The sequence below is a fragment of the Microtus oregoni genome, unplaced genomic scaffold (genome assembly GCF_018167655.1).
Source record: "Microtus oregoni isolate MIOR12 unplaced genomic scaffold, Mior012 000007F_ref0000211, whole genome shotgun sequence".
Taxonomy (NCBI): Eukaryota; Metazoa; Chordata; class Mammalia; order Rodentia; family Cricetidae; genus Microtus; species Microtus oregoni.
Genome location: NW_024543066.1, coordinates 32,480,746 through 32,504,936, shown reverse-complemented (window position 1 = coordinate 32,504,936; position 24,191 = coordinate 32,480,746). Strand labels below are relative to the sequence as shown.

General features: G+C 42.0%; 2 protein-coding genes across 3 annotated transcripts in view; one reads left to right on the top strand and one right to left on the bottom strand.

Moving 5' to 3' along the window:
* B3gat2 (beta-1,3-glucuronyltransferase 2) overlaps positions 1 to 15,359 on the top strand; it is a 77,474-nt gene extending 62,115 nt beyond the window's left edge. Inside the window, exons 3-4 of the mRNA XM_041655575.1 lie at positions 14,800 to 14,948; positions 15,027 to 15,359. Of these exons, the coding sequence (XP_041511509.1) occupies positions 14,800 to 14,948; positions 15,027 to 15,113 (236 nt within the window). The 3' untranslated portion in view covers positions 15,114 to 15,359. The remainder of the gene's footprint in view (positions 1 to 14,799; positions 14,949 to 15,026) is intronic.
* Positions 15,360 to 15,493: 134 nt separating this feature from the next.
* The window catches only part of Smap1 (small ArfGAP 1), an 84,534-nt gene continuing 75,836 nt past the window's right edge, over positions 15,494 to 24,191 (bottom strand). For both annotated transcript variants that reach the window (XM_041655573.1, XM_041655574.1), the window contains 4 exons: positions 23,062 to 23,189; positions 19,322 to 19,487; positions 18,227 to 18,534; positions 15,494 to 16,426 (listed from right to left, as the gene is read on the bottom strand). In XM_041655573.1, coding sequence (XP_041511507.1) covers positions 16,292 to 16,426; positions 18,227 to 18,534; positions 19,322 to 19,487; positions 23,062 to 23,189 — 737 coding nt within the window. In that variant the 3' untranslated portion in view covers positions 15,494 to 16,291. The remainder of the gene's footprint in view (positions 16,427 to 18,226; positions 18,535 to 19,321; positions 19,488 to 23,061; positions 23,190 to 24,191) is intronic.

Here is a 24,191-nt window from a genome sequence, read left to right as displayed (position 1 = left end):
GAATGTACCTTACCGTATTGTCAGCCAGAGCCACCATTCTGGGCTATACCACAGTGGGACTTAGTCATCCTGGCAGTGATTTTGTACCTTTAACCTCTCCCGGTGTCGTCTTCTCCTCCCCTTCCAGCTCCAACTGTCACACTCTGATCTCTCCTTATCTATCTTCACAGGGATTCTCAAGACTGGGGAATCATAAAGCGATAGCTGTCAGGTAGGAGAAAACAACACCAGAGACTAGGCAAGGATGCTCTGCCCCTGGGGTGCCGAGTCTCCAACCCAAGGCCTCCCCATGGCAACCAAGAGGCAAGAGACCTTGTAAGTCAAAAGCATTAAGTCCAAATGCAGCCATAGCACAGTGGCTCCAGGCCTGGGGATGCTGGGAGGGCTCCATATACAAGAGCGGATGGGCTGTTACTGTTGCGAACTCTATAGAACGGCAGCCAAGAGACAAAGAAAGCTGTGGGAAATGGAGAAACTGGTTAGTGCAAATCCAGTAGGTTCAGTAAGAGCTCATGATCAGAAAATGAATACACTGAGTGGGTGAGAAATCGATAGAAACAGAAACCCTTTTACTCTAACGCTTGAGTTCTACAAGAGGCTCATTGCCAGGTTTGAATTTGGGCTCTGTCACCTCTAAGAGACAGACACTTCCCTTGCCTGGCTCTCCGTCTCATCGCCACACTGTATCCCATTCTCTGTTGCCCTCTTTTACTCAGACTACAAGTAACCTCCTAACTATCCTCAGCTTCTATTTTTGCTCAACCCGATGATCCTAGCTGACCCAACAGGCTACTTTACAGTCGGGGCTTCCTTTGCCTCCCAGGTGGTGCAGTGCCCGTGCTCCCCACCCAGTACAGGCCTTTACACATCCCCCCCCCCAACCTGGAACAGATTTTCCACACTCCGTCTACCCTCTCCTCCAGATACCAGCTTCACTGCTCTTGAGGCCTGCCAGCCACTATCCAATTTCTATACTAGCTCTGTGGGAGGACAACGGTGTTCTCAGTATGTGGGGTTATCATAATGTCTTACAGTCCCAGCTGGCCTCGATCACTCCGCTCTCCCTCTCTGAGCACTGTGCCTGCTGGGTGTACTTTTGTTCCATGAATTAATAAGTAAACAAACCCTGAGTTTAAAACTATTGTGTTAGATTTAAAAGCAGGGGGGAGAGGGAGGGAGGGAGGGAGGAAGGAAGGAAGGAAGATCAAGAGTTTAATTGGGGGAGCCCTGCTTCTGTGCCAGAGTGGGAGAGGGACATCAGATTGGTGTCAGATTTCTGACTCTGGTACAGGTGATATAGATTGATGCAAAAGGTGCCCAAAGTTCTGAGGGGGAAATGAACCCTAGAAATTTATATCCAGTGAAAACGTCACTTTCTCAAAGAAAAGTTAGCAAAAGTATAGGAGCCAAAGTCAAAAGAAAAAAACAAACAAACAAACATGGTGGGGTAGATAGTTAAACCAGACAGGAGTGAGCAATGAGGCCAGTGATACACAGTATCTGTCATGGCTGTAAAGTCTAAAGCACTCGGGTGGGATCTGACACATCCCAAAGGCCATGTACCCTAGCTCCCCTGGCAGCGGACGGGCTGTGGGAGACTGATGGGATCATGGGGCCTTGGCCTCAGTGGTGTGTTAGTAAATGCAGGGATTCCTAACAGGACTGTTACAAGCCAGGGAGACTAGAGGGTGGGGTCTACTCAAAGGGAGTGTGTCCCTGGGCGTGCCGCTTGGGGTCTGTCTTATCCCTGCCCCTCTCCCCTTCACTCTCTGCTTTGCAGACTCTCTGACGAAAGCACTTTTGCCTCCACTACACATTGGCTGCCTTGATGTTCAGACTCAGACTCGGAGTCGCAGTGCTGAGCTACTGTGGGCAGAGCCTTCTGCAACCACGAGCTAAGGAAAATCCCTCCTTAAGCAGTTTCTCTCAGGCATTTCTTTCGGCGCTGCAAAGGAGCTAACGGTTAAAATTCAGAGAGAGAAGTGGTGTGGAAATAAAGTTTTCCATTAAAAATTGAGCATGCTTATGTACTAACACCTGTGGTGGGGAAGCAGAGTCAGTAAATACCACGTATGTGCACTCCTTGGGGGGGGGGTGTAGATTTGATTACAGATTGGATGATTGAATTCGTGATAAGGAAGAAATGCTAACTCTTTGGACCTTAAATATTTAAAAATATAGATATAATGTAATACAGTCGATTAAAAGGCATATGCTTTTGTATTCAAGGAAGGAAAAAAAGACTCAAAGTCCAAAGAAGAGAAAGTTTTATAACCAGATCAGTTTAAGATAAATCAAAACGTAAGCAGGATAAATGTGAAGAGACTGGATTGCCCCAAGGTCAAGCACAGTAACAAAATTGGGTTGTTTTTTTTCAAAGATTATTTTAAATTATGACTGTGTCTGTGTGCCCATGTGTGGGCATGTGCAGCGGCCCTGCGGAGGTCAGAGGAGGCATGGGGTGCCCCAGGAGCTGGAGTTATTGGTGATAGTGAGCTGTGTAATGTGGGTACTAGAACCAAACGAGTCCCTGCAAAAAGCCGTGCCTGCTCTTCAGCGCTGGGCCAGCTCTCAGGCCCGGAACTGTTGTTCTTATTAAAAGGCACGCTTAGAAAGGGGTCAGTGGGGATTGATGGCCACCAGCCTAGCACTGGGATAATGAGAGACCCCGTATCAGTGAGAGGGGGAGGAAAGGAGAGGGGGGGGAGGGAGAGAGAGAGAGAGAGAGGAGAGAGAGAGAGGAGAGAGAGAGAGGAGAGAGAGAGAGGAGAGAGAGAGAGAAAAGAGAGAGAGAGAGGGGGGGAGAGAGAGAGAGAGAGAGAGAGAGAGAGAGAGAGAGAGAGCGGGATACCTAACGGTCTCCTCTGGCTCCCATGTGTGCATGTCTCTCACCTCCATGTGTTCACACACATATACACACTCACAGAAAAAATCTGGTACAAGTTCAAAATGCAATCTAGGAATTAGTAAATAACAAAGTAGATGTTAATACTGATGAAGAGGGGGTGAGGAGACCGTGGTCACTTGATGTTGAAGAAGCATCGAGTTGTGGTCTGGAGCCCTACCTCAGCTAGTCCAGAGCAGACTGTGGGGCACAAAGGCCTCAGGCGCTCATAGAAGCGCAGGTTGGAGAATGTCTGCCCATGCCGCATGGCAGGCACTGCCTCTGTAGTCCTGGGAGGGAGTCTCTCTACTGAGCCCACATTAATCAGAATCGCAGGGCTTGTTTGAGCTGGAGGCAGAAATGGAGAAAGATATATTCCTGGGGATTAATGCCTTGAGGAGGCCCCCTGGCATCCATGTCAAAGCTCCTTTGGCTACATGTCTTCAGGCTCTTACAGGTTAAGATAAGAAGGATTTGGGCCGTGGGATTTTTGCATGCAGTAGCTCTGAGGCTGTTAGCGACCTTACTGAGGAGGCTGAGATAAGCGTTTTCACAGAGCAAAAGGCAAGTTGACTTTGATGCTCAAGACTGAGGAGAAGGCCCATGGGAAATGTCCAGGGGGAGCCATAGGCCTGCCTGGGTAGGGGTCAGCTCTGTCCATCCAGCTTCGTTTTCTAGTGACTCTAAAAGGCCTTTCAGGTCTGTGGTGTGAGATGCTCCTTGCCGGCAGTGTGCGAGTTCCCCGTCAGATCTTGCTTACTGCCTGTGCTATGCCTATGCTAAACATAGGCATATGTTTAGCATAGGCATAGTCAGTGCACTATCTATCCTATCTGCTCCTCTTTCCCCAGACCACCTGGGGTCGCTGCCACACCCCTAACTATTCGCTGCCTGCTATGTGTTGCGCCCATAGGGATTTCCCTAAAACTGATTATCAGTCAATAAGTTACTAGAACCTGTTGCAGAACAAGAAGAATCCTAGGATGATTAAAAAAAAAAAAAAAAAAAAAGCCTTGCCTCCCATCCCAGTTGCCCAAACTAGTGCTTGGCCTCAAGCCTCACTTCTTCCTCTGTGTGGGTAGAGACTTCAACTGCTTCAAGATCCTCCTCAGAATTCCCCCTCTGAGACCTCCCTCCCTGCCTCTCCCTGTTCTATGCCCACAGGATTTGCAGGGCCCTCTCCTGTAGCATTGAGGACCTGGCCCTATTTCGTCTCAATATTCCTAGAAGGACTAGGAGTTCCCAGAGGGTTAGGACTGTGTCTAACTCAGTGTCTCCATCAGTGGTAAGACAAGCGATGTACTCAGAAAGGGTCCTTGGTTTGAACTAGCTGTGTAGCCAAGGGTCACGTCAAGCTCCTGGTCCTCCTGTCTCCCACTCCCAAGTGCTGAGATTATATGTGTGTGCTACCATACCTGTAAAGGTTTTCTGGAATGATTGAATTGACCAAAATAAATTAAAAATGGAAAATCGCTGTTATTTAGTATAATTTGGGAGATAAGTAATTTAGAACTGGCCTGGGGATAAGAAAGACCTTCTATTCTGGCAATTCCTCAGCTTCAGCAACGCACGCGTGACTTGCATTAACTGCCCACATCTCCATTTTACACCTGGAGAGACTGAGGCACAGCACACTGAGAGCACTTCACCAAGGCACTTTAAATAGGAGGCAAAGGCGAGATTCAAACCCAGGAGCACTGGATTAAAAGTCTCCCTGCAGCGACTCCTATACGCCATGCCACCTCATTAAAGTAGGTCATTAGGAAATTCCTTACAGCTTAAAGTCTGAAACCAACGAGGCTCCCGCTGGAGATGGCATGTGTAACAGCTTTGTCACTGAACCCCTTGAGAAACTAGGAATGGTTATACTGCTGTTAGCGGGGGTTGGAACCAGACACAAGTTCCTTTGTCTTTTCTCTGCTCTTGTTTTTCTGGATTGGCTTAGAGTAGTTTAGTGTGACCCATTTTAGTAATACAATGGGGAACATAAATCTCTAATTCCTCCAAACTAAAATGTAGGTTATTTTTTACTGCCAGTTAAAGCAACAGTGCACTGGCAATCATGCCCATTGTGTTGGCCCCTCACAGGATGGCATAGGAACTATGAAAGTGCACTTGCACGCATGCCCATTGCGTGCCCATTGCATGCCCATTGCATGCCCAGTGCATATCCATTGCATTGGCCCTTCACACAATGGCGTAGAAAGTATTAAAAGTGCACGTGCATGCATGCCCATTGCATTGGCCCCTCACAGGGCAGCATAGGTTCCATTCCCACGGGTCTCTGAACCAGTGGAGTTCCTTCCCAAGCTTCAAATGCTATCCTGTTCAGAAAACATAAATGGGCATTTGCAGAATTCAGTTAGCTAAGGCTCTGTAATTCACACGGGGCTCTCAGGACCAAGTTTCCATGCATGTTCCCCCTGACAGCTGCTTTCAATGATTGTGGTGTCTTTTGTTGTTGTTGTCTTCAGACTAGAGATTTAAGTGAATTATCTATTTAAAGTACTCCTTAGAAGTACTATAGGTTCCCCTTCACCCCACCCCCACACACAGAGAACAATGACTGCTATGTGGTTTTTGAGGAGTTTTAAGAAAGTAGACAATAGTTAAAGGCAAGGTGGGAGAAGGTGCCTTGAAGCAAGCATGAGGTTCCAGTTAGGATTCTAGAGCAGTTTAATAAAAAGACCTACACAACCACACTATGGCTCACTGTGCCTCTTCATTCCTCTTCCAAAGAAAATGATTCTAAAGTGGATGAGAAGTTAAGTATCGCTGCAGTTCTGTTCGCTTGCCAAGCATGGCAGATTAGGGAGGAGCCTTTGTCACGGCATGTCTTTGTCACACAATGGTGTGTGAATGGTTAGGCGGAGAACCATGGAAACATAGAAAACATAGAGTTCTTGCTCTCTCAAAACCGGATTAGCTGCTACCAGAGGAGTTTGTTACAAAGCAAGGTTATCCGTGTTTGTTTCTTCCGCATGTGTCTGCTTGCTCTTTGCCCTTCTGGCGTGTTATGATGCCCTTGCCACCACGGTGTCCAATAAACCTCCTACGTGAGTTTGCTGTGTACAATGTAATCTGTTCTCACTGCTAACTACAACAGCCACGGCCATTCAAACATGACCATATTGGATTACCCCTAGAAATGCAAGCTCAGATATAAAAGTCAATGTTGATAAGATATGTCAATATAAGGGGAAAACAAACAAAATTTTAAAAGCAGTAAACAAAATTTAAATATTTCTCATAATAAAAATACTAGGTAGGGACCTGGAGAGATGACTCACGTAGCGCACATGCTGCTCACTCAGAGGACCCAAATTTGGCTCCCAGCATCCATGTTAGGTGACCCACAACCACCTGTAACTCCAGCCTCTGTGGGTACCGGCATACACGTTCTTATATCTATACACAGACACATAAATAAAAAATAAATCTAATAAAGCCAGACTAGGAATGGAAGGAAACTGCCTCTATTTGATGACATCCATCTATGAAAAACACAGAGCGAAGATTCTTAGCCACTTCCGCCTCCAAGATTTTCCCTCAGGGATCAAGGATAAGGCTTACTCAACTGTTTTCACAAGTCCATGAAGGTTTTTGCCAAAGTAATCAGGCAAGGAAAAGTGAAAAGCAACCAAGTTGGGTGAAGACAGGAACGGGAGAAGTAAAACTCTCAGAGATGGACTTTGGCATGAGAAAACCCTGGGGTACCAATGAGCTCGCCTGTGCTGCAGGATGCAGAGAACAAACATAAACTGGGCATGGGGAGCCACCTGTAATCCCAACACTGGGAAGCCGAGGCAGGCAAATCTCTGTGAACTTCAGGCTAGCCTGGTCCATGTAGCAAGTTACAAGCTATCTAGGGTTACATACGGAGACCTTAAACTCTTAAAACAAAAAAGCAATCAGTTATATTTTAGACACAGTGGCAGAGAACAGTCAGAAGTTAAATGAGAAATTTTTGTTATTTTTCATTCACAGTTATGGTAAGGATAATAAGATATTAAAATGAAGTACAAGACCTCTGTACAATGGAAACTTAAATCAGTGGAAGTAAAGAACTGAACTGAATGAAATGACTTGGTGTTAATGGGTTAGAAGACCTAACAGAGAAGATTGCGATAGTCTTCACACTGGCCCATAGCTTCAGAATAATGGGTCAAAACTGCGGTCGTGCTTTTTGTAGAACTTGAGAGAGCCATCCAGTTCATAAGGAAAAGCAAGAGGTTCAGAATGGCTAAAACAATCTTGGTGGTGGGGGCAGGGGTTGCAAAGCTACAGGGGTTACACATCCCAACTTGAAAATGTAGTCTGTGTCTTCAGTTTAAAGACACTCTGGGACAGTGGTTTTCAACCTTCCCAGTGCTGTGGCCTTTAATATACTTCTTCATGCTGTGGTGACCCCCAACCATAAAATTTTTTGTTGCTACTTCATAAGTGTAATTTTGCTACTGTTATGACTCATAATGTAAATATCTGACATGTGGGATATCTGATATGTGACCCCTGGGAAATGGTCATTCAAGTCCCAAAGGGGTCTTTACCTACAGATTAAAATCTGCCATTCCAGGACCTGGAGAGGCGGTTCAGTCCATAAAGTGCTTGCCTCACAAACACAGGACCCGAGGTTAATCCTTGGCACCATGACAACTGTGTAAGTATGGTGGCATTCACTTTGTAACCCGGAGCTGGGGAGGTGGAGAGAGATGGATCTCTAGTACTTGCTGGCAAGCCAATCTGATGTAACCAGAAAGCTCCAGGTCCTTCCAAATCATAAGACCTTGCATTAGGAAATAAGATGGAAGTTCTGAAAAGGAACATCCAAGACTGACCTCTGGCCTCCACTGGCACATGTGTGTGCACCTACATGTACGTGTGTACCTACCATATGTTGAGTATATAGATTAGTGAAATATAATTGGCAGCCAGGTAATCAATTCTTATATTTATAGGTTAAAATGATTATGCTACAGAGGCCAGGAGAAGGCAATGGCAAGAATAGTTCTTTAAAGATTGGTGCCCAAAGTTGGGAATACCTAGGCATACCATTTGTAGTGGCTGAGTAAGAATGGCCCCCATAGGCTCTTATGTTTGAATGCTTAACGGAGTGGCACTATTTGAAAGGTTTAGAAGGATTAGGAAGTATGGCCTTTTGGAATAAGTGTGTTACTGGGAATGGGCTGTGAGGTTTCAAAAGCCCATGACAGGCCCAGCTCAGTCTCAGTCCTCTCTCCCCTCCTCTCCCCTCCCCTCCCCTCCCCTCCTCTCCTCTCCTCTCCTCTCCCCTCTCAGTCTCAGTCCTCTCTCCTCCCTCCTCTCCCCTCCCTCTCCCCTCCCTCCCTCTCCCTCTCTCTCCCTCTCTCTCTCTCTCTCTCTCTCTGTCTCTCTCTGTCTCTCTCTCTCTCTCCTTCCCTCCCTTCCTCCTTCTCCATCTCTCCCTATGGGTCAAGGGTGTAGAACTCTCAGCTCCTTCTCCAGAACCACGTCTGCCTGAATGCCACCATGCTTCCTGCCATGATGATAGTGGACTAGCCTCTGAAACTGTAAGCAAGTCCACAATTAAATGGTTTCTTTTATTTTTTTAAAAAAATGTCTTGGCCATAATGTCTCTCCATAGCAAGAACAATGACTAAGACATCATTTTAATGACTGTGTGTATGTGTGTGTATGTATGCTATGAGAAGCAGAGGTACTACATGTACCTTCCTTTTTCCAACAAGTTCTGACTCGAGTGTGTGTGTGTGTGTGTGTGTGTGTGTGTGTGTGAGAGAGAGAGAGAGAGAGAGAGAGAGAGAGAGAGAGAGAGAGAGAATGTGTTTTATTTTGAATTTGAAATCATCATTCTTTTTCAGTGGATGGAGAGGGAGATTAGAAATTAATTGCCATCAGTAGCATTGAAATAGCATGTCTAGGAGCTAGAGAGATGGTTCGGCAGTTAAAAGCAGTTAAGGTCTTCCAGAAGACCCAGGTTCGATTCTCAGTACCTGCAGGACTCACAACCATCTTTTAATCCCAGTTCCAGAACATCCAATGTCATCTTTGGGCCTCTGCAAGCACCAGGCATGCATATGGCATGCAGATATACCTGCAGGCATAATATCTATGCACATAAAATAAGTTTTAAAAAAGTATGTCAAGAGTCCAGTACTGCTGGTCAGTGATCCAGTGATTTAGAAGGTGGTTACTGTCCTGTGATCAGATTATAAAGGCTTTGCTGCCAGAAGTCATGCTACAGGAAGCAGGAGTGGGCTTGATCTGCAGAAGACCTGTAAGATTAGTGTCTATACAAAGTGAGGGGAAAAGACTGCTGGGATTCGCCAGTGAGGCTGTCTGGCCCTATAAAGGAGTACTGCAAGGTGGCCTGCCTGTGCCCTTCCCTTCAATAGTAGGCTATTCTTCATTGGCTGTTGCTTTGTAGTTTGTCTCTTAATTTGTCTGTTCTAGTCTGAGGTGTCCAAATCTCTATCATAAAGTTAATACTTTTTGTTATTCATGTTACTAGAGTTCTCTCAGCATTGGTGGTTTGTGCCTTCTACTTCTCAAGAAGTTATGGGAAGATGTTTATCAGTGTATTCGTTACTTTTCTGTTGCTGTAATAAGAAAGCATCATGACCAGAAGCAACTTAGAGAAGTGTGTATTCGGTCTTAACAATTCCAGAGGAATAGGAGTCTTTTGTGGTGAGGAGGTACAGCAGCAAGCATCAGGCTTGGCGGCAGGAGCAAGCAGCTCTGGGAGCTCACATTTTCAGAGTCAGGGAAACTACACACGCAGGGTGAGGCTGTACGCTTACAAGCTTGTCCTAGTTACACACTGCTAAGCAAGACCTTGTCTCCTGATCCTTCCCAAGCAGTGCCACTGCAGCCCAAGAGTTCAAATGTCTGCATTTTTGGGAGACATTTCTCATTCATACCACCACAGTCAAGTTTTCTTCTCCCAAAGAAGCGGACTTTATTGCACATTTTTCTATTCCTGATTTCTGCTGTTACATTAATAGTACTTCAGGACTTGGGTTTTGTTTTGTAGTTTTCTAAAAGTGGGACCTCATCTTTCTAGTTTAGCATCTAAAGATATTTTTGAAAATTATATTTGTTGCTTGGCGGAATGTTCGATATAGTTTTAGCTACTTAGAAGGCTAAGGCAGGAAGTCTCAAACTAGTCTATTGGAGCATCTGGACAGCACAGTGATGCCTTGTATTTAAAAAATGATTTTTGGAATTGGGATGGTAATGGCTCAATGAGTCAAGTACTCACTGCACAGGCACAGGGGCTGGAGTTTGGATCCTTAGCATCTGTGTAAGCAGCTGTATGTGGTGGCACATGCCTAGAAGTCCAAGACAGGAGGGAGGTGAAACAGGAGGATCTGATGGGTTTGCAGCCAACCAGTTAGCCAGTTGGTCGACTCCAGGTTCAGTGAGAGACTCTGTTCCCCAACATTTTCCTCTGACCTCCACACCCGTATACACAGTTCTACCTCCCACACATGTTCACACATGTGTGCCACAATAATTTCCCGTGTACTATATTAGATTCAGACTTTCATGTTTTGTTCTCATTTCCCTTGATTTATGTGACCTGTAATTTACCAACAGTTTCCAAATATTTGAAACTTAGGTTTGTTATTCTTTTCAATTCTATCACATTAGAGACAGCATACTTTATGTAACTTGAATTGTTCTAAGTTTTGGGGGGAATTGGTTTATGACTTCTGTGATTTGAGAACATTCACGTGTGAAGATTGGGTAAAGTGCTATTATGGTTGGAGCGGTCTTCATTTAGGTTACATTGTCTGACAGGGTGACTCAGGCTTTACATAACTTCACTGAAGGCTGGAAACAGTCATCATTTCTTCATCTATTTTTGTCTTCCTCTCATGTTTCATTCCAATGCTCAAAACACTAGTCTTATTTTTATTTTATTCTATTTTTTTGTTATTTGTTCTTTACTGATCTTTTATTCTTTAATATCTCATGTTAATTCTACCCAGGACACTTTACATCTTCTTGTATTTTTATTACTAAGAAGACCTTGGCCCTTTCTTATCTCTCCCATCTCTTCAGTTTTCTTGAATATGAAAACATTTATAATATAATGAGCATATTCATTATACTCTATAATTCGATCATCTTTATCATTTCTGGATTTATTTCTTTGGTTATGTCATTTTCCTGCTTCTTTGTACACCAGGAAGTTTTGGTTCTGAGACCTTTTTTTATTTTCAGAGACAAGTTTAGTGGGTTATGAAGGAAAAAGGGTAGAAGGGGGAAGATGAGAGGGAGGGAGGGAGGGAGGGAGGGAAGGAGGGGTAAAGGGGGGAGGGAGAAACAGTAGCTACCTCTTCAAAAGAGACAGAAAGAGCGGTTCTGAGACATTTTGAATTTCAAATTGTTGGGTAATATTGATATACATATATATGTAGTATGAGCATATACACATAACATATGCTGCATTATAAATATGTACATATTTTTGAACTTTGTACTGGGACATGATCAAGTTATTTGGAGGCACTTTTATCTCTTCAAGACTTGTTTTTAAATTTAGGCAGGAGCATCTGAGCTTTCAGAGCTAATGTGACCCTGCACTAGCCAGCCATCTCCATGTTCCATGCAGGTGCTGCAGGTAAGGTACTATTAGGATGCTGTGCTCTTGCTGAGAATGCAACTGTTACCTGGCTAAGTGAGTCACTATAACTGATCCACCTGCTCCTTTCTAGACCTCTACTTGGCCTGGGGACTTTTGCAGGCATCAGCTGATCACATTGAAGGTCTGAGAACAACCTCTAACCACTAGCACAGCGTTTGGCTCTGCAGATATCTGCTATGGCTTCTTCAAGCTCTAAGTCGTCCACTAAAGCAGACTGTAGAGTTTGGGGATTCCTTGCCTGTGGAGTGGCCTCTTCAGAGAAGCTTTGGCAGTTTTAGGGCTAACATTTATCTATTTTCTGAGAGCTGTAACATATGTGTTTCACTCCCAATGTCTGAATACTTTCCTTGTTTATGTAATCCTTTGGCTTAAAAAAAAAACTAAGCCTGCATGTATGTATGTGAACACGTGTGCATGTCTGGTGCCTGCAGAAATCAGAGGGTGTGGGAGCCTTGACACCAGACCGACAGATGGTTTTGATCCCATGTGAGTGCTGGCAACTGAATGTGGATCCCCTAAAAGACCAACTGTTCTTAGCCAATGAGGCATCTATTCTCCAATTCCCCTGTGGTTTTATTTTATCCAAAAATTAAATAGATTGGATACTAAGGTTCCACCTTGTTTCCAGCCAGCATTCAGTAAGCATGTAGTCTATTGAGGCAAGCCCTTCCCTCTGCCTATTAGGGAATATATGTTCTTCCTCCCTATCGTTGGATGTTAAGAAGCCCAACATACACAGCAAATCGTCATTTTTCGCTGGCATAGCACATTGTTCTGTAACTAACCCAGACAGAAAACCCTACTCCTATGGTTTCTGTCAGGACCCTAATACCTGCAAACACAGAGCAGTACCTCTAAAGCTAAACCAGTCTCTGAAGATAAACATGTTTGAGGCACGAATCTGAGCAAAACTGAAGAAAACCCAAGACACCCATATAGACTGAACATCAATGGTCAGGAGCTAAAAGTTCGGCCCATTTCCAAGGGAGACCACTTTAGCTTCTCCCTGGCATCTCATCCGGGCAGTGGGTTTCCCTGAAGCAATTCAGTTTGGCTTACTTCCCTGATGATGACTGCTTGCTGGCTGCGACCTGCTTCCTGAGTGGAGAATGGGCAGAGCCAGCTGAGGTAAATGAATGAAGAACATCTGGATTATGTTCTCTCTCCCTCTGGCCCCTTTGTTAGAAAGGAGGTTGTTTTGTTCCCGGACCAAGCCACTCCCTAAGGTCTTTGAGAGTACTGCTGTTCAGGTCTCTCTCATTCTCCAGTGAGAACAAGAGGGTACCCAGCAGAAACAGTGGTGGCTTCAGGACTAGCTGTGACCTGTGCTTCATTTTACCAAGTAGCTCTACACTGCTACAAGATATTCCTGAACCAGGGAAGTGCAGAAAATAGTTACTTAATCTGAATCTTTCAGGGCTGCAGATGATGAGTTTAACATCTTAGGGGACAATGAAGGAAATCAGACCTAAATGGTTCCATATTTTCAGAATTACTTATGCATAATTTGGCTCATTGTGTGTGCATATGAAAATAGGGATATAAAAATCAGTGCTTTGAAACCATATAAAGAAACAGCAGTATGCGTGAGGACAGACTTCCATTTAAAGGATGAAGCACATGAAAGACAGCAAAAAACCATTAACATCAATCTGACTTGGTCTCGAGAAAAGGCACTTTATTAACTTCACGCTTTGGTTGTGTTGCTCAAGTCTTGTGCTGACCTAGCTGTATCTGATGAAGATTGAGATGTCTTGTCAGTCACGTGACAGGATGTGGCCTGGCTCTGTGCCCCAGAACTGTCACAAGCCCTTCACCTGTCTACTCTGATTTCCGCAGCTCTGAGTGGTGGCTGGTTCTACCCAGCCCTCGGTACTTTTCACAGTGACACTTCTGTTTGCACACTGCAGTCCTCTGCATCAGGAGGATCTTTACCCTACACTAATACCAAGGTTGAGCTTTCATATTTCCCTTGCAGAAATGGGGACATTATACAGTTAACAAAGGTGAAGTGACTTGGCCAGTGTGCCAAATGGAAGAACCTAGTTAGTGAAAACCAAAAGGCTGGATTCCAAATTTCGTGTTGCTTACTAGACAGCATGCACGGTGTATTTCTATCTGGTGGAGGACACTGGATTCTGAAGGGCATTCTATGAGTTCTGGGTTGTTTTCTGATTTGTTAAACTTTGCTTCACTCAGCACTTCCTAGACCACATCTGTTTGTGCGTGGCTAAGAGTTAACTATTTCTAAGAAGCAGCAGGGTTCAGGGTGCAGGACTGACCAGTCAGGCACCTGGAGGTGATGGGCGTGGTCTTCTCGCAGCTCTTCCACTACTGTCAGTCACGTGACAGGATGTGGCCTGGCTCTGTGCAGCAGAAATCCACTGCCGAAAAGAGGACATAAAGTTATCTATGGAGACATCCCTGGCTTGGCTCTCAACCCATCAGCTCCTGGAGGGCATTGAGTTCTGTGTCACGGGCTTCAGACTTCTAAAACATGTGTGGCTGGCTGTGGCGTGCATTAGGAATGTATTAAAGCAGGTTAAATCCTAACAGTTCTGTCATATAAACAAATCACTGGAGGGAGTTCATACTTCTTTGTCTTTGCAGCACTGAAGGCTGAACTCAGGGCTTCAACACATGTGAGGCCAGTGCTCTACCATTAAGCAATATCCTTTTTAAACAAACACTCAAATACAAAAACCAAATTTACCAAATGACTTAATAGTGCCTGTTCTGATTTCTAAGCTCACTTCCTTCATGCTTAAGAGCAAAACTAATGATTATAAGTTAGGTAATACTTACGTTTTGTATGACCATAGTACCTCTATCTCTGATCTTCTCAATGTCAAGTCATTTGGAACAGTGCTGACCGTGATGATAAAGCACATTAATGATGTCAAAAGCAAGCAGGAAGGCTGGGCCAGCACTCCAACACCTCAAGGATAGTTGAGACATCTTTCTGAAACGCCTCAGCTCAATAATGCAGAGCATCAAATGTGGTGCCGTGGTGACCTCTCTGAGGATAGCAGCTTCTGAATTTACTTTTTATTATCAACAGATTTGAACTCATATTGAGGTAGGTATCCTCAGAGTGTACAAAGTCACAGTGACTAATTTTTCTTTGAGAATGTAAGCAAGCAATGCTCCTATTCAAGTTTGAATACCAAAATCTAACCATATAATAGTTATCTTGTACTTTTTGACGTAGCCACAATTACAATGGGAAAAAGTACAACAGTAATTCTTTTTCTTTAATACAAAGGATTTGCCGTGAGTCTGCAAGTCATCTTGTCCAATCCTAAAGCTGTATTTAAGCGCCGTGGATCCCAGCCAGGCATGCAAGAATCTGACTTTCTAAAGCAGATAACAACAGTTGAAGAATTGGAACCAAAAGCTAGTAACTGCACCAAGGTACTTATCATCTCCTTCATGTGGTGGGACAGCAAGTGTCGATAGTTCTGCAGCTTAAAATATCCCCTTCCCCTGTAGGTTCTCGTGTGGCACACTCGGACAGAGAAGGTCAATCTAGCCAATGAGCCAAAGTACCACCTGGACACAGTGAACATTGAGGTGTAGACGCCAAGACACAGGTGTAGAAGAGGAAGTCTGGAATTTAGGCTGCAGCTCATTCAGGTATTGTTCCTTTCCTTCAGCCCTTCCTGTCAGCCGATGGACATCTGTTTAGACAGCTAACTGGATGCTACAAAATGTGTTGTCTTCATTTGTTCTGCATGTGTTCTCTAAAGCTAATTGGGAAGATATTTGTACACTGAAGCTACAGGACACTGGGGAAAATTCTGAGTATCTCCTGTCCTGCTGCTCCCTCCCTTCCTCAAGCCATCTCATAATTGATGGAATAGGTCTTAGAACCTGATCCATGAGTATTTTGTCAACTAAACAGTCCCAACTCTTGGCATTGTACACTGAAGGAAATAAAACCCACAAATAGAAAAGTGTGGATTCATCTGTTTAATATAGGGAAATAACATTTTGTCAATACTAGGCACCATAAAATGTAAACACAATAACTGTCATAAACCTGGATATACCTTCAAGGATTAAAAGTGGCTTTGTTTTAGTTACCCTGTGTGCATATAGTGCAGAAAAAGGGTCTTCTTATTAGCACTATGTACATGAGAAGAGGTCCAAATTACAAGAGGCAGCGAAAATTTGAATTCTTGAAACACTAAGTTTTACAGTAACATCCAGGTTTATCTTCCTTTCACTAATCACGTTCCCTGTTAAGCACATCGAAACAACAGCACAGTGAAGTGAGTGATGAGTAAAAGAATTTGATACACTAGAAAACAGTGCTCAGTGATACATTTACGTTCTATTTATATGATTAAACATTTGATCATACAGTACCTTCCTACAGGATTACTGGCTAATTTGGGGGTGGGGTTTATACTGTTAGAAGTATTACTAACATGATAACTACTTCCCTTATATGCAAACATTAGAGCTATAATTTTGAGAATAAAACCGATTATGCAAGTTAACTGAGCAGCTTCTCAATGTGGCTATGACATCATGGGAAATATGAGCAAAGCTGCCCTCCACAGAAGATGGTTTCTCAACCTGCTTTCACATCAGATTTAATCAGCACAGACCAACAAGGTCAATCAGGTAATTCTTCATGTGAACAAATGGGGGAAAGGAAAATACATATGTACATGAATAAACGGGAACTAGATGCCTTTGCAGCGAGGAATGTCGGGTGTTGGATTTGGATGAAACTCTGTTGCAGCTTTTCACTTCCACAGTTGTGTGCTCAGAGTCTGCCCCGATGAGCTGCCCGACCACCCTGCTGTGGTGCTGGGGGGCTGGCCAAAACCTGTAGTAGGGTTTGCACTACTGAGACTCATGCCGGCCATTTGCTGATTCATCTGTGAAACATATAAAAAGCTTAGTTGACAAGGATTACTCACTTTTCATTCTTAATTCTTTAGCTACAACCAAACTTTTCATCATTAATGTAAAATTTAGTCAAAACACAGAAGTAAAGTAGACCATGCCCAAATATCTCTCTACTGATTCAAGAATAACCTTGTTCTTTATTTTTTCCTGTGTTTAAGCACTGCTTATGTGTTTAAGCACTGCTTATGAAGTAATCCATACTTAGTTCACTTTCTGTATTTAAATTTTTATCCCAAAGATTAACAGCAATTGAAAAGAATACCAAAGTAATCCTCTAATTTGTTTCTGAGTATATAAGTCAATGGACTCTTTCAACTATGAGAGTATTTCCTGAACGGAGAAATTTGAGAAATTAAAACATCCTAAAATTATCCTAACATTTACAAAATACCTGTATTCTCTATTAGCATGCTAAGTGGATTTAATACACTTTCACACTAAAAATGTCATAGCATGTGTTTTAACAGCTAAAATTAAATTTTATATCCTATAAAATAAAAGATTACATGTAATTTTCTTCCAGGCTAGAGTCCAGTATATTTATCTGCCTCTTATCTAGCCCAGTGGTTCTCTCACTACGAAGGTTGATGACAGAGCAGGCAAGGTAGGATTTTCCACAATACAGTTCCAAATCTATGATCACTGTTATCTTTTGTTCTTTTTGCAGGGTTTTTGTAAGACACAATAACCACACCAGTGTTCCAATGTGTCTTAAGGCAGGCAGATCACATCTTCACTTCTGCTCACAGACACTATCATGGCCTTGCTGACAAGGGCTGCGATTTTTCACTGGCTCACTGTAATTTAACCTGAGCTGAGTGAACTTCAGCATCTTGGCAACAGAACAGCGATTACTAACGCCCGGCCAGCACTTACAAGTTTCAAGGCTTGCAGTGCGCACACATGAGCTTTATGTACTCCTGTAAACCACAATTCTAAGATATTTGGTGATTTTTCTAATGTTTGTTAGAAATCAATGTTCTGAAGGTAAAGCTGCTGGTCTTACAGGAACCAAGACACTAAGATGCAGGAAAGGGAATGAGAACCAGAACATTTAACTCAAAAGCCTCTGAAGGCTGCAGAGAAGTCAGAAGAGCATTTAATTCAGAAATGGTACTCCTTGACTTAAACTATCCCAGAGAGACATGGAATTTGTCAGTGATACCTGAGGCAAGCAGAGTTTTTATTATCATAGGTACTCTCGAGCCAATGGATGCTCCTCATAAATCCATAAGCAGTAACCATATGACAGAGACAGCTTTGATCCTTCATAAAACTGTACTTTGAGAATATGAAGCTGGATTTCTTTCTCATTGGTAAGAGCTAACCAAAAATGATCCACGCTTACTAGTGAAGACAGACTGGCCTAGGTGGACGACTAAAAGACCCCACCCAGGAGCTGAGTAAAGCTGGTACCAAGCCTGACAGGTGGCAGATATCAGAGTGCGGTGTCTCTTGTATGCTGCCAAAGATAACTTCTAGCTGGTAATGGTAGATTAGGCATGTTCACTATTATAACTCTGTTACAGGCCAAAATGGGAAAAGGAAAATCCTAACACTTATTTACAGAATATTCTTAAAATAAGGATGGTGGTAGTGATAGTGAGTCATTTATCTATCTGATAAAACCTCATGACATCTATAAACATTTGGATCTGATCAAACTTATCTTTATTCAATTCTTTTGCTACATCATTAGATTTCAAACAAACTACTCAGAATATACACATGGTTTCTTGGACTTTGAGATGGTAGTTTATGAGCCCTACCTGTGAAAGGTTCCACTGAGGCTGCTGAGCTTGTGGCAGGCCAAACTTACTTTGTGGTGCACCCATCTGTCCCACCATTCCTCCTTGAGGGCCAACAACATTCTGAGGAAGTGGCATCACTCCAGTCTGTGTGTTTCCCATAAACCCATTGGGCATGGGCATGCCCACCATCATGCTTGTATTCTGTCCCATCATATTTCCTATAAGACCGGGAGCTGCAGGCACTGGCACGCCCATGGAAGGAAAACCTTGAAATGTAGTTGCTGCTTGTGAGGTAAATGGCATATTTGTGGGTCCCATAAACACACCTGTATTGTAAAAAACCACAAATTTTAAAAAAGAAACCAACAAACAAAACAAGAGGCTCTTTTATATGGCTGCACTCATCTCCAGATACAGAAAAGAGGGTAACTTCCTGACTCTCAGAACAAATCTCTAAACAACCCACACCTCCACCTTGAGAGTCTGTTATTTCCATAATGCAGACAGATGTTCTGACTATGTGAAAGTGATGCACAGCCTGAGAGTACATGCTACTCCTGATGACGCACACCACTGCTCTCTCATAAACCAACCAGGCGGGTAGTGCGGTGATTATTTGCTTTTATGAGGAAGTACGTGGGTGGCCACACAGTTTCAGTCTATATATGAGATGAGCTTATTTTGAAGGAAAGGATCTGATGAATTAAAACTGAATAAATTGTATGCTAATATTTTACTATAATGACAAGGCATTTCCAAATTTTGCATAATTATATATATTTATGTATAACTCTGACTGCTTATTTGTTTGCCTGCAGAGAAAAGTGTACACAAAGCCAAACTTTATGTAAATAAAATACCAGTAATTCTTCAAAGATAATTCATGTCCTATAAACTTGTGGAACAATATTAAGTGATATGTGACCAACTTGTCAAGTTTCAAATGAATAAAGTTTGTGAATCCTATATTGTTTAATTCTAATCCTTCATTCATTTCAGTTAAGTAGAGAAATATCCCCTGCCACAGGAAAACGCAACTGCCATTACAGTTTCAAAGGATGTACTCTATAATACCACTGTCATTCACTGGAAATAAAGTTCAACATCAATTACCAGGAGTGCTTTGCTGTGTTCCTGTTCCATAGAGAGATAAGATGGAGTCTTTGGAGAGTTGTTTCTTTGCTACTTCTTCTGACTTTGTAGTCTGCTCAGTGAACAGATCCAGATCCCCAGATGTTACAGTAGACAGGGTAGCAGCTGCTGGTACAGAGGCTGTCCCCTGGGCAAAACACCAAAATAAATAGTTAATTTCTAAACAGCACATCTAATGGTGACATCTAATGAGATCAGTTTTGAGTCCACACACGAGCATCTCGAGTGAAGGCGCAGTGTTAGCGTAAACAAGGAGACTGGAGCTCTTTTCTGGCCATATGCAGCAGCTGAGCAAAGCAGTTTTGCCCATCACATCTTGAGCACACTGAGTCTGGAAACATGCAGGAACAGTGTGAAGACGGACACAACTTCTCTCAAGAATTAGTGTCACTTCTAATAAAGAATGTTGCCACTTGCAGAACCAAAAGGTTCTATAATAGCAGATTAAACACTTTTACTTTTTCAAAAACTACACCGAAGAATGTTTATGCACTTGTTCTAGGTCTATTTTAACAATACTAGAATGCTTCAAATCCAGAAGTGAAATACAGAAAAACTTAGCTACCTATATTCAACCATAAGCAAATCAACACAAGTAATTTAGACATTTAATACAAAACAAGCTTCCCCTTAATCTACTTATACAAGGATATGATTGTGTAATGACAGTCTTCCTTAATGATTAGTTTTAAATATGAAAAAATTAAAAATTCTCTGAAGACTCGTAAATGCTGGCTCACATTCTTCTCAAACTACAGATTGAGGTGAGTAGCAATGGAGGTTAAAGTTACATATTTACTGTCCTGGATAGAGCACTATGCAGGAAATTACTGTCAAAGCATTTTATTCAAACTTAGTTAAGCAGAGCCATATTTTGAACCCATTATGACTAATTTAGCAAGACTTATAAGAGACATAGAAAAGACTATCTTATTTTGCAAAAACTCTAAAATGTGTAAGAAATTAGACATGAGAGAATACCAAAATAGTGTCTTTTAATCTGACTATATCTTAGTTACCAATGAATTATATCTTAGGACCACAGAGTCCAATAAATGGTTCCAAGCTGGACTGGATCACTACCCTACCCGAGTGTTGAGATAGGTGACCTTACATCTGTATGCCAACTGACTTCTGTCCAATGAAAATGAAAACAGGCTTTGTAACCCCAGGGCCTTACACAAAGTTAAGTACTTACTATTTATTATTAACACTGAAAACAAAATGACACCACTAAATGATCCTTTCATCATGTTTCACCTACGTGCAACACAGGAATCTACTCAACCCCTTGGGATCCATTCTTGATGAATGAGATTTCAACATGAAAAGATTTCCAAATGGTTGGGGAAACACAAATTTTGGTCTTACTATAGAGCAGTCTAACGAACATTCTCATGATCTAAATACTTCATGTGAGGAAGTATGACTATCGACCACAACAGAGACACCAGCTAAAACTGGCCAGTCTAAGTGGCACAGCTAGCAAGCACCTGAAGTCTGCTTATCTACTGGGCTTGCATTTGCCACCATTTTACCACCAGGGAGAAAGGAAACCATGTTTGCCTGTTCGCTTTCTGGCCTTTTGGAAATCCCAGGGACTAAACCAAAGGCAGTTATCGGCATGTCTACATATGCATTCTCATATATTCATAATCTCTCCCCCCTCCCATGTGTCCATCTCCCCCTACCCCCATACGTGTACATTCTTGTCACTCAGCTATTTCCAGGCAGATGGTAAACCTAGGCTATTTTATATTTACACACGGGCAGATCTTTCATTAGAATTTACACATGCTTAGAAAACACCAAAAGTCAAATAAGGTTCAGAGCAATTCATGATCTTGGTACTTGAACCCAATTACAGCTCAATTTCATATACTAAATGCCCACAAGAATCAACAACCTTCAAAGTTTCAGCATTCATATGAACACACACTTCTAAGATACTCTTTACTGGCAAAGGCAATATTTTGAAAATGTACTAATCAGAATGCACAAAGCATAAAGGTTAGTCTTTGAGGCTTACCATCGGGCTACAACTTGATAAGCATAAAAGTTAGAACTTGATTACCAACTGGCTGGCCAATCAATGAAGCTTTAGGAATCTACCCATCTCCCTACCACCCCTAGCACTGGGGTTAGACACATGCTGCTGTGCTCAACTTTGTATGTGGGTGCTAGGGATCTGAACTCATGACCTCATGCTTGCACATCACGCATTTTACCGAACGAACCATCTTCCCAGACCCCAAAGTCCCTGCTCTGACATGAGCTGCAATAGGGACTAAAAGGGCCAAACCACAATATGCTAGCTACCTTTCCTGAAATACATACTTTTGCTACACTCAAATTTGTTGACTCATTTTAGTCTAATTAATTCCCAAAAGATTTACTTTTCAAATTCAAGGCACGAACACAATAATTTTCATAAAAATATGTAGAATAAATCATTATTAGTCTCAATGTGATATAGACTTGTTATTAAAACCTTTACATATTCCCACAGAAAAGGAGTATTGCATCTCAAATACTTTTCAGAAAACATACTGGCTGCTTATTTGTAGTGTTCCAATGTAGGAGAGAATGATAATATTGCAGACTTGTTAGAGACTTTAAATTGCACCTTGAAATGTAATGTTTCACCTGAAGGAAACTCTATGTAATGCCACAAAAAAAAAAATCAGAATTTATTCACCATTAGTATTTTAAGTATCTTATTGCCTCTTTCAAGTTTTTATTTAGTCATTAAAAAACAGCAAGATTCATCTTAAGACTTACTTAAAACCTAATTTACCTTCAGAGAAAACGAATATTTAATTTGCTAAAACTTAATTCAAAATGTAATAAAATGACAATGTTAATAGCACTGGCTTGTCAGAACCTGAAAACAACCTAAATGCCCCTCGACTGAAGAATAGATAAAGGAAAACGTGGTAGATTTACATAACAGAGTACTACACAACAGAGAAAAATAATGACATCTTGAATTTTACAGGCTAATGGATGGAGCTAGAAAACATCATATTAAGTAAGGTAACCCAGACCCAGAAAGACAATTATCACATGTACTCACTCATAAGTGGTTTTTAAACATAAAGCAAAGAAAACCAGCCTACAAATCATAATCCCAGAGAACCTAGATAACAATGAGGACTCAAGAGAGACTTACATAGATCTAATCTACATGGGAAGTAGAAAAAGACAAGATCTCCTGAGTAAACTAGGAGCATGGGGACCTTGGGAGAGGGTTGATGGGGAGGGAAGAGGCAGAGAGGGGAGCAGAGAAAAATGTATAGCTCAATAAAATCAATAAAAAATAAAAATAAAAAAAATAACACTGGCTTGTGATTTAAGGTCAGGTTGAGGTTGTCTCATTCCCAACCTCACATAAGCATTCTAAATACTGTTGTTTCCTGAAAACAAAGGTTAAACTTTAAGGATGGTGAAGTCTGACTGTATGGGTCATGTCAGTTTCTACTGTAAGTGCCTCTGCTGCTTAGCACCAAAGTAGCTGAGAACTATACATCAACAGAAGGGACGGTGTTTGAGTAAAACAACTGTTTAAACAAAACAAAACTCCAAGATTAGTTTCCCAGCCCTGACTAAAGAACAGGCTTTCAGCCAGTGACTGCTTAGGGATAGTGATTTCAAAGTTCAGTTTCTGAAGTTGTCACACAGAACCACACTTCACTGCATACCTGAGCTGGGGGCATGACAGTGGCAGGTAAAGGATTAGAGATCATTGGTCCAAAAATGTCCAGATCATCATTCAGGGGTGGCACTGTGGTTGTGTTCCCATTGGTCACTGGTGTATCAGCAGGACCATCTGAAAGGAATATAGATTTTTGTCAATATAGAATCTCTTATATTACATGAAACACGGTGCTCTTTTTAGAATATTTTTTTTAATAAAAACAATCTAAAAGAAAACTCTGTGTTTCTTTCTACCCTAGGATCTACCCTCCATCCATCATATATGTTCCTTTTCGTCTTAGGATTTACCCTCTACCCCAAAGAGAACATTTCAGTTTTGTTTGTTCTCCCAGAAACAGCATTCAGCATAACTCCATCCTCTTCTCAACAAATGTTTCACACTATTATTTCACACTATTCTGAAGACTTATTTTTGGAAATCATTAATCATTTTTTACCTACCCCCAACAAGCACATGAACAGCATACCAGGATCCACCTCCTCTCTATCCCAGACTTCTCATTATATGGTATTTTAATAATTAGCTTTGGATGTCACTTCCATAAATATTCCTTTTTGCCACAAAAGCTACACATATACAGAATTATTGAAGAAACAACTCTTAATAACCTTAATTAAAATATTTCAACCTAGAAAATCAGTAAATACAAGTTCCCAATGTGTTTAAACATATGCTGTCTTTGATTACTATCTTTGGCATGTTTCACTGAAATTATTGCTTCAATTCATTTTCAAGGTCACTATTTCTAATTTTCAGTATTTAAATCAGGCAATAAGGATTCATTATCACCATTATTAATATCACATTGGCCTGGATGATTTTTGTCCCATGGAAGATGATACTTTCTCCAGGTATTAGGACAAAGAGACCGAGGGCTTCCTTTGTGTCAGTGTTCATGCTAGGGCAGACTCTTCTGAGCCCTAGGCTGGGGACCTGTCTTTAGACAGACCCACACTTCTACAAAAGCCATGGGGTCATGGGAAAGAAAGGACAGTAACAACAAGAATATGATCAAAACATATGACCAAAAGTGTCATCTTGAAATCCACTATTTTATATAACTGAAGCCACATAATTACAAATACACTTAACTACAAAGGATCACTTAAAATT